The 15097-nt window shown below is 44.0% G+C and overlaps 1 protein-coding gene across 5 annotated transcripts in view; it reads right to left on the bottom strand.

Moving 5' to 3' along the window:
- Positions 1-15097, bottom strand: part of LOC128635654 (zinc finger protein OZF) — a 65577-nt gene that overhangs the window by 17187 nt on the left and 33293 nt on the right. For 4 of the 5 annotated variants that reach the window (XM_053688742.1, XM_053688743.1, XM_053688741.1 and 1 more), the window contains one exon: positions 1458-1584. In XM_053688742.1, the coding sequence (XP_053544717.1) occupies positions 1458-1508 (51 nt within the window). In that variant the 5' untranslated portion in view covers positions 1509-1584. Of the gene's footprint in view, positions 1-1457; positions 3134-15097 lie in introns of those variants that run through there. The other variant, XM_053688745.1, reaches the window with a different exon arrangement.

Below are 15097 nucleotides of genomic sequence, written 5' to 3'. Positions count from 1 at the left end.
CAAACAGCAGAGAACCGCAGGTACAAAACGGTACAGAACCGCAGGTACAAACAGCGCAGAACAGCAGATACAAACAGCAAAGAACCGCAGGTACAAACAGCAGAGAACCGCAGGTACAAACAGAAGAACCGCAGGTACAAACAGCGCAGAACAGCAGGTACAAACAGCAGAGAACCGCAGGTACAAACAACAGAGAACCGCAGGTACAAACAGCAGAGAACAGCAGGTACAAACAGCGCAGAACAGCAGGTACAAACAGCGCAGAACCGCAGGTACAAACAGCGCAGAACCGCAGGTACAAACAGCACAGAACAGCAAGTACAAACCGCGCAGAACCACAGGTACAAACAGCACAGAACAGCAAGTACAAACAGCGGTTCCTGAGATGTTTGATGAACTCTCTGCATCATCTTGTTCTTTAAAATTGGTCAAAATCTGGTGTAAGTATCAGCAAGTTCAAGTACAAACAGCGCAGAACCGCAGGTACAAAACGGTGCAGAACCGCAGGTACAAAACGGAGCAGAACCGCAGGTACAAAACGGTGCAGAACCGCAGGTACAAAACGGCGCAGAACCGCAGGTACAAAACGGCGCAGAACCGCAGGTACAAAACGGCGCAGAACCGCAGGTACAAAACGGCGCAGAACCGCAGGTACAAAACGGCGCAGAACCGCAGGTACAAAACGGCGCAGAACCGCAGGTACAAAACGGCGCAGAACCGCAGGTACAAACAGCGCAGAACCGCAGGTACACATAGCGCAGAACCGCAGGTACAAACAGCGAAGAACCGCAGGTATAAACAGCGCAGAACCGCAGGTACAAAAAGCGCAGAACAGCAGGTACAAACAGCACAGAACCGCAGGTACAAACAGAGCAGAACCGCAGGTACAAACAGCGCAGAACTGCAGGTACAAACAGCACAGAACCGCAGGTATAAACAGAGCAGAACCGCAGGTACAAGCAGAGCAGAACCGCAGGTACAAGCAGCGCAGAACCGCAGGTACAAACAGAGCAGAACAGCAGGTACAAACAGAGCAGAACTGCAGGTACAAACAGCGCAGAACAGCAGGTACAAACAGCGCAGAACCGCAGGTACAAACAGAGCAGAACCGCAGGTACAAACAGCGCAGAACCGCAGGTACAAACAGAGCAGAACCGCAGGTACAAACAGCGCAGAACTGCAGGTACAAACAGCACAGAACAGCAGGTACAAACAGCGCAGAACCGCAGGTACAAACAGCGCAGAACCGCAGGTACAAACAGCGCAGAACCGCAGGTACAAACAGCGCAGAACCGCAGGTACAAACAGCGCAGAACCGCAGGTACAAACAGCGCAGAACAGCAGGTACAAACAGCGCAGAACCGCAGGTACAAACAGCGCAGAACAGCAGGTACAAACAGCGCAGAACCGCAGGTACAAAAAGTGCAGAACCGCAGGTACAAACAGAGCAGAATTACCTCTTCATTCCTTATGGAGACCTGAGATGTTTGATGAACTCTCTGCGCCATCTTGTTGTTCAAATTGGTCAAAATCTGGTGTAAGTATCAGGTGTCTGCTCTATTTGTTCTTCAGAGGAGCCCCATCCTAAAATTACACACATGCAACTGAGGTGGAATTCACTGTGTTATTCAGACCCTATATAGAATGGCTCCATACATAGGGCAGGGATCAGCAAATGCTGGCACCAGGATATAAGGTAAAGGGCAATTAAAGGGTAAACTTATGAATGCATTTGTTGCAGACAATCACGCGGTAAAATAACTGCTGCAAGTGCTTTTTATTCTGGCAATCATGGGTTTTAATCACTGACGCATGTATTTTCTGAGCAATCGAGGAGTTACCCAACAGCTATATTTTGTTTCTGGAAACACATTGTTTAAATCACTACAGAGGTGATTAAAGGGACAGTTCACCCAAAAACTTTCTCCCCTTTAAATTATTCCCAATGATCCTTTTTACCTGCTAGAGTGTATTAAATTGGTTGCAAGTAGCTCCTTTACTCCTATTTCAGCATTTGAAATAGCTGATTTAGTTTGTGGTTTCCCAACCTATACTGAAAGCTTTGATACTGGCGTATATGCTATTGACAAGCCTAAGTATACACAGCCAGCAGAAGAGATTACACCGTCAGTGAGGGGCATGATAGTTAAGTAATAAAATGATAATTTTCCATTGTTCTCTCTATGTATTGAGCTTTGGTGTTCCAGACAAATATAAGATAGGGAAGCAAGTGTGTGTACACAAAGTGATAACATAATGAGATCTGATATTACCTGAAGCTCAACCCATTGTAATAGGCTGTGGTTTCAAAGCACAAAACCAGCTACTTCAAATACACAAATAAACCCGAAAATGCAATTTCTCAAATATTTTATACTCTGCAGTTGGTATAACAGGTCATTTAAAATACATTTATGGAAAAACAATTTTACAGTGTACTGTCCCTTTAATCTTATCATTGCCTGGAGCATATATGAGCTATCAAACTTTAAACCAACAATAAATTTGTGTTACTGACATTCAAACTGCTAAATCACTGTGCACATTATTGTTAATCAAGGCATTATGGCACTCAGGGGGTTAAAGCAAAACTGCACGCTTGCTTCTGCTAATCACGGGATTATATCACTAGCTCATAAGCATTTTGAGACACTAAGGGGTTAACCAACAGCAATACGTGTTTCTGGCAACAAAGGGTTTAACTCGTTTACACAGAGGTGCTTTTTGCTATGTTTGTCTGAAACTGGCACAGGCTATTAAAGAAATATTACTGGCAACCAAAAGAATAAATCACTACTTACAATGAAAGTGTTATAGTGCTTAGGGGTTTAAATTACTTCTATATGTATTGCTGCCAATTACGGGGGTAAATCCTTTTTTATGCTAATAACAAAGAAACTGAATCATAGTATGCAATGATGTTAATCTAGGAGTTAAACTACTGCTTGTACGTGTGTTACTGGCAACAAACGGCTTGAATCACTGTTTACTGCAAGTTTAATTTACATATAAACAATCACATTTAATAAACGTTACTCATCCCTGGGGTCAGTGGCACCTGGAAGACTCCAACCCTCCCTCATTCTCCTTTACGCTTACCTAGATGCACCTAAATCTGAGTCACTTATTAACCGTTTCTTCCCCAGGGGTAAGTTTAGCTGTACGTTACTAATAGCAGATTCAGACACAAGTAGATCTGATATAAACGCTTCTTCATAAGTCTCAGGGACGCTGCTCGCTCTGCTGCACCTAAATCTGAGTCACTTATTAACCGTTTCTTCCCCAGGGGTAAGTTTAGCTGTACGTTACTAATAGCAGATTCAGACACCAGTAGATCTGATATAAACGCTTCTTCATAAGCCTCAGGGACGCTGCTCGCTCTGCTGCACCTAAATCTGAGTCACTTATTAACCGTTTCTCCCCCAGGGGTAAGTTTAGCTGTACGTTACTAATAGCAGATTCAGACACCAGTAGATCTGATATAAACGCTTCTTCATAAGTCTCAGGGACGCTGCTCGCTCTGCTGCACCTAAATCTGAGTCACTTATTAACCGTTTCTCCCCCAGGGGTAAGTTTAGCTGTACGTTACTAATAGCAGATTCAGACACCAGTAGATCTGATATAAACGCTTCTTTATAAGTCTTAGGGACGCTGCTCGCTCTGCTAAACCTAAATCTGAGTCACTTATTAACCGTTTCTCCCCCAGGGGTAAGTTTAGCTGTACGTTACTAATAGCAGATTCAGACACCAGTAGATCTGATATAAACGCTTCTTCATAAGCCTCAGGGACGCTGCTCGCTCTGCTGCACCTAAATCTGAGTCACTTATTAACCGTTTCTTCCCCAGGGGTAAGTTTAGCTGTACGTTACTAATAGCAGATTCAGACACCAGTAGATCTGATATAAACGCTTCTTCATAAGCCTCAGGGACGCTGCTCGCTCTGCTGCACCTAAATCTGAGTCACTTATTAACCGTTTCTTCCCCAGGGGTAAGTTTAGCTGTACGTTACTAATAGCAGATTCAGACACCAGTAGATCTGATATAAACGCTTCTTTATAAGTCTCAAGGACGCTGCTCGCTCTGCTGCACCTAAATCTGAGTCACTTATTAACCGTTTCTTCCCCAGGGGTAAGTTTAGCTGTACGTTACTAATAGCAGATTCAGACACCAGTAGATCTGATATAAACGCTTCTTCATAAGCCTCAGGGACGCTGCTCGCTCTGCTAAACCTAAATCTGAGTCACTTATTAACCGTTTCTTCCCCAGGGGTAAGTTTAGCTGTACGTTACTAATAGCAGATTCAGACACCAGTAGATCTGATATAAACGCTTCTTTATAAGCCTCAGGGACGCTGCTCGCTCTGCTGCACCTAAATCTGAGTCACTTATTAACCGTTTCTTCCCCAGGGGTAAGTTTAGCTGTACGTTACTAATAGCAGATTCAGACACCAGTAGATCTGATATAAACGCTTCTTCATAAGTCTCAGGGACGCTGCTCACTCTGCTAAACCTAAATCTGAGTCACTTATTAACCGTTTCTTCCCCAGGGGTAAGTTTAGCTGTACGTTACTAATAGCAGATTCAGACACCAGTAGATCTGATATAAACGCTTCTTCATAAGTCTCAGGGACGCTGCTCGCTCTGCTAAACCTAAATCTGAGTCACTTATTAACCGTTTCTTCCCCAGGGGTAAGTTTAGCTGTACGTTACTAATAGCAGATTCAGACACCAGTAGATCTGATATAAACGCTTCTTCATAAGTCTCAGGGACGCTGCTCGCTCTGCTAAACCTAAATCTGAGTCACTTATTAACCGTTTCTCCCCCAGGGGTAAGTTTAGCTGTACGTTACTAATAGCAGATTCAGACACCAGTAGATCTGATATAAACGCTTCTTCATAAGTCTCAGGGACGCTGCTCGCTCTGCTAAACCTAAATCTGAGTCACTTATTAACCGTTTCTTCCCCAGGGGTAAGTTTAGCTGTACGTTACTAATAGCAGATTCAGACACCAGTAGATCTGATATAAACGCTTCTTCATAAGTCTCAGGGGACGCTGCTCGCTCTGCTAAACCTAAATCTGAGTCACTTATTAACCGTTTCTCCCCCAGGGGTAAGTTTAGCTGTACGTTACTAATAGCAGATTCAGACACCAGTAGATCTGATATAAACGCTTCTTTATAAGTCTCAGGGACGCTGCTCGCTCTGCTGCACCTAAATCTGAGTCACTTATTAACCGTTTCTTCCCCAGGGGTAAGTTTAGCTGTACGTTACTAATAGCAGATTCAGACACCAGTAGATCTGATATAAACGCTTCTTCATAAGCCTCAGGGACGCTGCTCGCTCTGCTGCACCTAAATCTGAGTCACTTATTAACCGTTTCTTCCCCAGGGGTAAGTTTAGCTGTACGTTACTAATAGCAGATTCAGACACCAGTAGATCTGATATAAACGCTTCTTTATAAGTCTCAAGGACGCTGCTCGCTCTGCTGCACCTAAATCTGAGTCACTTATTAACCGTTTCTTCCCCAGGGGTAAGTTTAGCTGTACGTTACTAATAGCAGATTCAGACACCAGTAGATCTGATATAAACGCTTCTTCATAAGCCTCAGGGACGCTGCTCGCTCTGCTAAACCTAAATCTGAGTCACTTATTAACCGTTTCTTCCCCAGGGGTAAGTTTAGCTGTACGTTACTAATAGCAGATTCAGACACCAGTAGATCTGATATAAACGCTTCTTTATAAGCCTCAGGGACGCTGCTCGCTCTGCTGCACCTAAATCTGAGTCACTTATTAACCGTTTCTTCCCCAGGGGTAAGTTTAGCTGTACGTTACTAATAGCAGATTCAGACACCAGTAGATCTGATATAAACGCTTCTTCATAAGTCTCAGGGACGCTGCTCACTCTGCTAAACCTAAATCTGAGTCACTTATTAACCGTTTCTTCCCCAGGGGTAAGTTTAGCTGTACGTTACTAATAGCAGATTCAGACACCAGTAGATCTGATATAAACGCTTCTTCATAAGTCTCAGGGACGCTGCTCGCTCTGCTAAACCTAAATCTGAGTCACTTATTAACCGTTTCTTCCCCAGGGGTAAGTTTAGCTGTACGTTACTAATAGCAGATTCAGACACCAGTAGATCTGATATAAACGCTTCTTCATAAGTCTCAGGGACGCTGCTCGCTCTGCTAAACCTAAATCTGAGTCACTTATTAACCGTTTCTCCCCCAGGGGTAAGTTTAGCTGTACGTTACTAATAGCAGATTCAGACACCAGTAGATCTGATATAAACGCTTCTTCATAAGTCTCAGGGACGCTGCTCGCTCTGCTGCACCTAAATCTGAGTCACTTATTAACCGTTTCTTCCCCAGGGGTAAGTTTAGCTGTACGTTACTAATAGCAGATTCAGACACCAGTAGATCTGATATAAACGCTTCTTTATAAGTCTCAGGGACGCTGCTCGCTCTGCTGCACCTAAATCTGAGTCACTTATTAACCGTTTCTTCCCCAGGGGTAAGTTTAGCTGTACGTTACTAATAGCAGATTCAGACACCAGTAGATCTGATATAAACGCTTCTTCATAAGTCTCAGGGACGCTGCTCGCTCTGCTGCACCTAAATCTGAGTCACTTATTAACCGTTTCTTCCCCAGGGGTAAGTTTAGCTGTACGTTACTAATAGCAGATTCAGGCACCAGTAGATCTGATATAAACGCTTCTTCATAAGCCTCAGGGACGCTGCTCGCTCTGCTAAACCTAAATCTGAGTCACTTATTAACCGTTTCTTCCCCAGGGGTAAGTTTAGCTGTACGTTACTAATAGCAGATTCAGACACCAGTAGATCTGATATAAACGCTTCTTCATAAGCCTCAGGGACGCTGCTCGCTCTGCTAAACCTAAATCTGAGTCACTTATTAACCGTTTCTCCCCCAGGGGTAAGTTTAGCTGTACGTTACTAATAGCAGATTCAGACACCAGTAGATCTGATATAAACGCTTCTTCATAAGTCTCAGGGCCGCTGCTCGCTCTGCTGCACCTAAATCTGAGTCACTTATTAACCGTTTCTTCCCTAGGGGTAAGTTTAGCTGTACGTTACTAATAGCAGATTCAGACACCAGTAGATCTGATATAAACGCTTCTTCATAAGTCTCAGGGACGCTGCTCGCTCTGCTAAACCTAAATCTGAGTCACTTATTAACCGTTTCTTCCCCAGGGGTAAGTTTAGCTGTACGTTACTAATAGCAGATTCAGGCACCAGTAGATCTGATATAAACGCTTCTTCATAAGCCTCAGGGCCGCTGCTCGCTCTGCTAAACCTAAATCTGAGTCACTTATTAACCGTTTCTTCCCCAGGGGTAAGTTTAGCTGTACGTTACTAATAGCAGATTCAGACACCAGTAGATCTGATATAAACGCTTCTTCATAAGTCTCAGGGACGCTGCTCGCTCTGCTGCACCTAAATCTGAGTCACTTATTAACCGTTTCTTCCCCAGGGGTAAGTTTAGCTGTACGTTACTAATAGCAGATTCAGACACCAGTAGATCTGATATAAACGCTTCTTCATAAGCCTCAGGGACGCTGCTCGCTCTGCTGCAACCTAAATCTGAGTCACTTATTAACCGTTTCTTCCCCAGGGGTAAGTTTAGCTGTACGTTACTAATAGCAGATTCAGACACCAGTAGATCTGATATAAACGCTTCTTCATAAGTCTCAGGGACGCTGCTCGCTCTGCTGCACCTAAATCTGAGTCACTTATTAACCGTTTCTTCCCCCAGGGTAAGTTTAGCTGTACGTTACTAATAGCAGATTCAGGCACCAGTAGATCTGATATAAACGCTTCTTCATAAGTCTCAGGGACGCTGCTCGCTCTGCTGCACCTAAATCTGAGTCACTTATTAACCGTTTCTTCCCCAGGGGTAAGTTTAGCTGTACGTTACTAATAGGCAGATTCAGACACCAGTAGATCTGATATAAACGCTTCTTCATAAGCCTCAGGGACGCTGCTCGCTCTGCTGCACCTAAATCTGAGTCACTTATTAACCGGTTTCTTCCCCAGGGGTAAGTTTAGCTGTACGTTACTAATAGCAGATTCAGGACACCAGTAGATCTGATATAAACGCTTCTTCATAAGTCTCAGGGACGCTGCTCGCTCTGCTGCACCTAAATCTGAGTCACTTATTAACCGTTTCTTCCCCAGGGGTAAGTTTAGCTGTACGTTACTAATAGCAGATTCAGACACCAGTAGATCTGATATAAACGCTTCTTCATAAGTCTCAGGGACGCTGCTCGCTCTGCTGCACCTAAATCTGAGTCACTTATTAACCGTTTCTTCCCCAGGGGGTAAGTTATAGCTGTACGTTACTAATAGCAGATTCAGACACCAGTAGATCTGATATAAACGCTTCTTCATAAGTCTCAGGACGCTGCTCGCTCTGCTAAACCTAAATCTGAGTCACTTATTAACCGTTTCTCCCCCAGGGGTAAGTTTAGCTGTACGTTACTAATAGCAGATTCAGACACCAGTAGATCTGATATAAACGCTTCTTCATAAGTCTCAGGGACGCTGCTCGCTCTGCTGCACCTAAATCTGAGTCACTTATTAACCGTTTCTTCCCCAGGGGTAAGTTTAGCTGTACGTTACTAATAGCAGACTCAGACACCAGTAGATCTGATATAAACGCTTCTTTCATAAGTCTCAGGGACGCTGCTCCGCTCTGCTGCACCTAAAATCTGAGTCACTTATTAACCGTTTCTCCCCAGGGGTAAGTTTAGCTGTACGTTACTAATAGCAGATTCAGACACCAGTAGATCTGATATAAACGCTTCTTCATAAGTCTCAGGGACGCTGCTCGCTCTGCTAAACCTAAATCTGAGTCACTTATTAACCGTTTCTTCCCCAGGGGGTAAGTTTAGCTGTACGTTACTAATAGCAGATTCAGACACCAGTAGATCTGATATAAACGCTTCTTCATAAGCCTCAGGGACGCTGCTCACGCTCTGCTACACCTAAATCTGAGTCACTTATTAACCGTTTCTTCCCCAGGGGGTAAGTTTAGCTGTACGTTACTAATAGCAGATTCAGACACCAGTAGATCTGATATAAACGCTTCTTCATAAGTCTCAGGGGACGCTGCTCGCTCTGCTGCACCTAAATCTGAGTCACTTATTAACCGTTTCTTCCCCAGGGGTAAGTTTAGCTGTACGTTACTAATAGCAGACTCAGACACCAGTAGATCTGATATAAACGCTTCTTCATAAGTCTCAGGGACGCTGCTCGCTCTGCTGCACCTAAATCTGAGTCACTTATTAACCGTTTCTTCCCCAGGGGTAAGTTTAGCTGTACGTTACTAATAGCAGATTCAGACACCAGTAGATCTGATATAAACGCTTCTTCATAAGTCTCAGGGACGCTGCTCGCTCTGCTAAACCTAAATCTGAGTCACTTATTAACCGTTTCTTCCCCAGGGGTAAGTTTAGCTGTACGTTACTAATAGCAGATTCAGACACCAGTAGATCTGATATAAACGCTTCTTTATAAGTCTCAGGGACGCTGCTCGCTCTGCTGCACCTAAATCTGAGTCACTTATTAACCGTTTCTTCCCCCAGGGGTAAGTTTTAGCTGTACGTTACTAATAGCAGATTCAGACACCAGTAGATCTGATATAAACGCTTCTTTATAAGTCTCAGGGACGCTGCTCGCTCTGCTAAACCTAAATCTGAGTCACTTATTAACCGTTTCTCCCCCAGGGGTAAGTTTAGCTGTACGTTACTAATAGCAGATTCAGACACCAGTAGATCTGATATAAACGCTTCTTCATAAGTCTCAGGGACGCTGCTCGCTCTGCTAAACCTAAATCTGAGTCACTTATTAACCGTTTCTTCCCCAGGGGTAAGTTTAGCTGTACGTTACTAATAGCAGATTCAGACACCAGTAGATCTGATATAAACGCTTCTTCATAAGCCTCAGGGACGCTGCTCGCTCTGCCTGCACCTAAATCTGAGTCACTTATTAACCGTTTCTTCCCCAGGGGTAAGTTTAGCTGTACGTTACTAATAGCAGATTCAGACACCAGTAGATCTGATATAAACGCTTCTTCATAAGCCTCAGGGACGCTGCTCGCTCTGCTAAACCTAAATCTGAGTCACTTATTAACCGTTTCTTCCCCAGGGGTAAGTTTAGCTGTACGTTACTAATAGCAGATTCAGACACCGGTAGATCTGATATAAACGCTTCTTCATAAGCCTCAGGGACGCTGCTCGCTCTGCTAAACCTAAATCTGAGTCACTTATTAACCGTTTCTTCCCCAGGGGTAAGTTTAGCTGTACGTTACTAATAGCAGATTCAGACACCAGTAGATCTGATATAAACGCTTCTTCATAAGTCTCAGGGACGCTGCTCGCTCTGCTAAACCTAAATCTGAGTCACTTATTAACCGTTTCTTCCCCAGGGGTAAGTTTAGCTGTACGTTACTAATAGCAGATTCAGACACCAGTAGATCTGATATAAACGCTTCTTTATAAGTCTCAGGGACGCTGCTCGCTCTGCTGCACCTAAATCTGAGTCACTTATTAACCGTTTCTTCCCCGGGGTAAGTTTAGCTGTACGTTACTAATAGCAGATTCAGACACCAGTAGATCTGATATAAACGCTTCTTCATAAGCCTCAGGGACGCTGCTCGCTCTGCTGCACCTAAATCTGAGTCACTTATTAACCGTTTCTTCCCCAGGGGTAAGTTTAGCTGTACGTTACTAATAGCAGATTCAGACACCAGTAGATCTGATATAAACGCTTCTTCATAAGCCTCAGGGACGCTGCTCGCTCTGCTGCACCTAAATCTGAGTCACTTATTAACCGTTTCTCCCCAGGGGTAAGTTTAGCTGTACGTTACTAATAGCAGATTCAGACACCAGTAGATCTGATATAAACGCTTCTTCATAAGCCTCAGGGACGCTGCTCACTCTGCTAAACCTAAATCTGAGTCACTTATTAACCGTTTCTTCCCCAGGGGGTAAGTTTAGCTGTACGTTACTAATAGCAGATTCAGGACACCAGTAGATCTGATATAAACGCTTCTTCATAAGCCTCAGGGACGCTGCTCGCTCTGCTGCACCTAAATCTGAGTCACTTATTAACCGTTTCTTACCAGGGGTAAGTTTAGCTGTACGTTACTAATAGCAGATTCAGACACCAGTAGATCTGATATAAACGCTTCTTCATAAGCCTCAGGGACGCTGCTCGCTCTGCTGCACCTAAATCTGAGTCACTTATTAACCGTTTCTTCCCCAGGGGTAAGTTTAGCTGTACGTTACTAATAGCAGATTCAGACACCAGTAGATCTGATATAAACCCTTCTTCATTAGCCTCAGGGACGCTGCTCGCTCTGCTAACCTATATCTGAGTCACTTATTAACCGTTCTTCCCCAGGGGTAAGTTTAGCTGTACGTTACTAAATAGCAGATTCAGACACCAGTAGATTCTGATATAAACGCTTCTTATAAGTCTCAGGGACGCTGCTCAGCTCTGCTGCACCTAAATCTGAGTCACTTATTAACCGTTTCTTCCCCAGGGGTAAGTTTAGCTGTACGTTACTAATAGCAGATTCAGACACAGTAGATCTGATATAAACGCTTCTTCATAAGTCCTCAGGGACGCTGCTCGCTCTGCTAAACCCTAAATCTGAGTCACTTATTAACCGTTTCTTCCCCAGGGGTAAGTTTAGCTGTACGTTACTAATAGCAGATTCAGACACCAGTAGATCTGATATAAACGCTTCTTTATAAGTCTCTAGGGACGCTGCTCCGCTCTGCTGCACCTAAATCTGAGTCACTTATTAACCGTTTCTTCCCCAGGGGTAAGTTTAGCTGTACGTTACTAATAGCAGATTCAGACACCAGTAGATCTGATATAAACGCTTCTTCATAAGTCTCAGGGACGCTGCTCGCTCTGCTGCACCTAAATCTGAGTCACTTATTAACCGTTTCTTCCCCAGGGGTAAGTTTAGCTGTACGTTACTAATAGCAGATTCAGACACCAGTAGATCTGATATAAACGCTTCTTTCATAAGCCTCAGGGACGCTGCTCGCTCTGCTAAACCTAAATCTGAGTCACTTATTAACCGTTTTCTTCCCCAGGGGTAAGTTTAAGCTGTACGTTACTAATAGCAGATTCAGGACACCAGTAGATCTGATATAAACGCTTCTTCATAAGTCTCAGGGACCGCTGCTCGCTCTGCTCAACCTAAATCTGAGTCACTTATTAACCGTTTCTTCCCCAGGGGGTAAGTTTAGCTGTACGTTACTAATAGCAGATTCAGACACCAGTAGATCTGATATAAACGCTTCTTTATAAGTCTCAGGGACGCTGCTCGCTCTGCTGCACCTAAATCTGAGTCACTTATTAACCGTTTCTTCCCCAGGGGTAAGTTTAGCTGTACGTTACTAATAGCAGATTCAGACACCAGTAGATCTGATATAAACGCTTCTTCATAAGTCCTCAGGGACGCTGCTCGCTCTGCTGAACCTAAATCTGAGTCACTTATTAACCGTTTCTTCCCCAGGGGTAAGTTTAGCTGTACGTTACTAATAGCAGATTCAGACACCAGTAGATCTGATATAAACGCTTCTTCATAAGTCCTCAGGGACGCTGCTCGCTCTGCTGCACCTAAATCTGAGTTCACTTATTAACCGTTTCTTCCCCAGGGGGTAAGTTTAGCTGTACGTTACTAATAGCAGATTCAGACACCAGTAGATCTGATATAAACGCTTCTTCATAAGCCTCAGGGACGCTGCTCGCTCTGCTAAACCTAAATCTGAGTCACTTATTAACCGTTTCTTCCCCAGGGGTAAGTTTAGCTGTACGTTACTAATAGCAGATTCAGTACACCAGTAGATCTGATATAAACGCTTCTTCATAAGTCTCAGGGACGCTGCTCGCTCTGCTGAAACCTAAATCTGAGTCACTTATTAACCGTTTCTTCCCCAGGGGTAAGTTTAGCTGTACGTTACTAATAGCAGATTCAGACACCAGTAGATCTGATATAAACGCTTCTTCATAAGTCTCAGGGACGCTGCTCGCTCTGCTGCACCTAAATCTGAGTCACTTATTAACCGTTTCTTCCCCAGGGGTAAGTTTAGCTGTACGTTACTAATAGCAGATTCAGACACCAGTAGATCTGATATAAACGCTTCTTCATAAGCCTCAGGGACGCTGCTCGCTCTGCTAAACCTAAATCTGAGTCACTTATTAACCGTTTCTTCCCCAGGGGTAAGTTTAGCTGTACGTTACTAATAGCAGATTCAGACACCAGTAGATCTGATATAAACGCTTCTTCATAAGTCCTCAGGGACGCTGCTCGCTCTGCTAAACCTAAATCTGAGTCACTTATTAACCGTTTCTTCCCCAGGGGTAAGTTTAGCTGTACGTTACTAATAGCAGATTCAGACACCAGTAGATCTGATATAAACGCTTCTTCATAAGTCTCAGGGACGCTGCTCGCTCCTGCTGCACCTAAATCTGAGTCACTTATTAACCGTTTCTTCCCCAGGGGTAAGTTTAGCTGTACGTTACTAATAGCAGATTCAGACACCAGTAGATCTGATATAAACGCTTCTTCATAAGCCTCAGGGACGCTGCTCGCTCTGCTAACCTAAATCTGAGTCACTTATTAACCGTTTCTTCCCCAGGGGTAAGTTTAGCTGTACGTTACTAATAGCAGATTCAGACACCAGTAGATCTGATATAAACGCTTCTTTCATAAGTCTCAGGGACGCTGCTCGCTCTGCTGCAACCTAAATCTGAGTCACTTAATAACCGTTTCTTCCCCAGGGGTAAGTTTAGCTGTACGTTACTAATAGCAGATTCAGACACCAGTAGATCTGATATAAACGCTTCTTCATAAGTCTCAGGGACGCTGCTCGCTCTGCTGCACCTAAATCTGAGTCACTTATTAACCGTTTCTTCCCCAGGGGTAAGTTTAGCTGTACGTTACTAATAGCAGATTCAGACACCAGTAGATCTGATATAAACGCTTCTTCATAAGTCTCAGGGACGCTGCTCTCTCTGCTAAACCTAAATCTGAGTCACTTATTAACCGTTTCTTCCCCAGGGGTAAGTTTAGCTGTACGTTACTAATAGCAGATTCAGACACCAGTAGATCTGATATAAACGCTTCTTTCATAAGTCTCAGGGACGCTGCTCGCTCTGCTGCACCTAAATCTGAGTCACTTATTAACCGTTTCTTCCCCAGGGGTAAGTTTAGCTGTACGTTACTAATAGCAGATTCAGACACCAGTAGATCTGATATAAACGCTTCTTCATAAGTCTCAGGGACGCTGCTCGCTCTGCTGCAACCTAAATCTGAGTCACTTATTAACCGTTTCTTCCCCAGGGGTAAGTTTAGCTGTACGTTACTAATAGCAGATTCAGACACCGAGTAGATCTGATATAAACGCTTCTTCATAAGTCTCAGGGACGCTGCTCGCTCTGCTGCACCTAAATCTGAGTCACTTATTAACCGTTTCTTCCCCAGGGGTAAGTTTAGCTGTACGTTACTAATAGCAGATTCAGACACCAGTAGATCTGATATAAACGCTTCTTCATAAGCTCAGGGACGCTGCTCGCTCTGCTGCACCTAAATCTGAGTCACTTATTAACCGTTTCTTCCCCAGGGGTAAGTTTAGCTGTACGTTACTAATAGCAGATTCAGACACCAGTAGATCTGATATAAACGCTTCTTCATAAGCCTCAGGACGCTGCTCGCTCTGCTGCACCTAAATCTGAGTCACTTATTAACCGTTTCTTCCCCCAGGGGTAAGTTTAGCTGTACGTTACTAATAGCAGATTCAGACACCAGTAGATCTGATATAAACGCTTCTTCATAAGTCTCAGGGGACGCTGCTCGCTCTGCTGCACCTAAATCTGAGTCACTTATTAACCGTTTCTTCCCCAGGGGTAAGTTTAGCTGTACGTTACTAATAGCAGATTCAGACACCAGTAGATCTGATATAAACGCTTCTTCATAAGCCTCAGGGACGCTGCTCGCTCTGCTGCACCTAAATCTGAGTCACTTATTAACCGTTTCTTCCCAGGGGTAAGTTTAGCTGT

Source organism: Bombina bombina, chromosome 7, assembly GCF_027579735.1.
Source record: "Bombina bombina isolate aBomBom1 chromosome 7, aBomBom1.pri, whole genome shotgun sequence".
NCBI classification, from domain to species: domain Eukaryota; kingdom Metazoa; phylum Chordata; class Amphibia; order Anura; family Bombinatoridae; genus Bombina; species Bombina bombina.
Note: the sequence above shows the minus strand (reverse complement) of the source record. Positions and strands in the feature narration are given on the sequence as shown.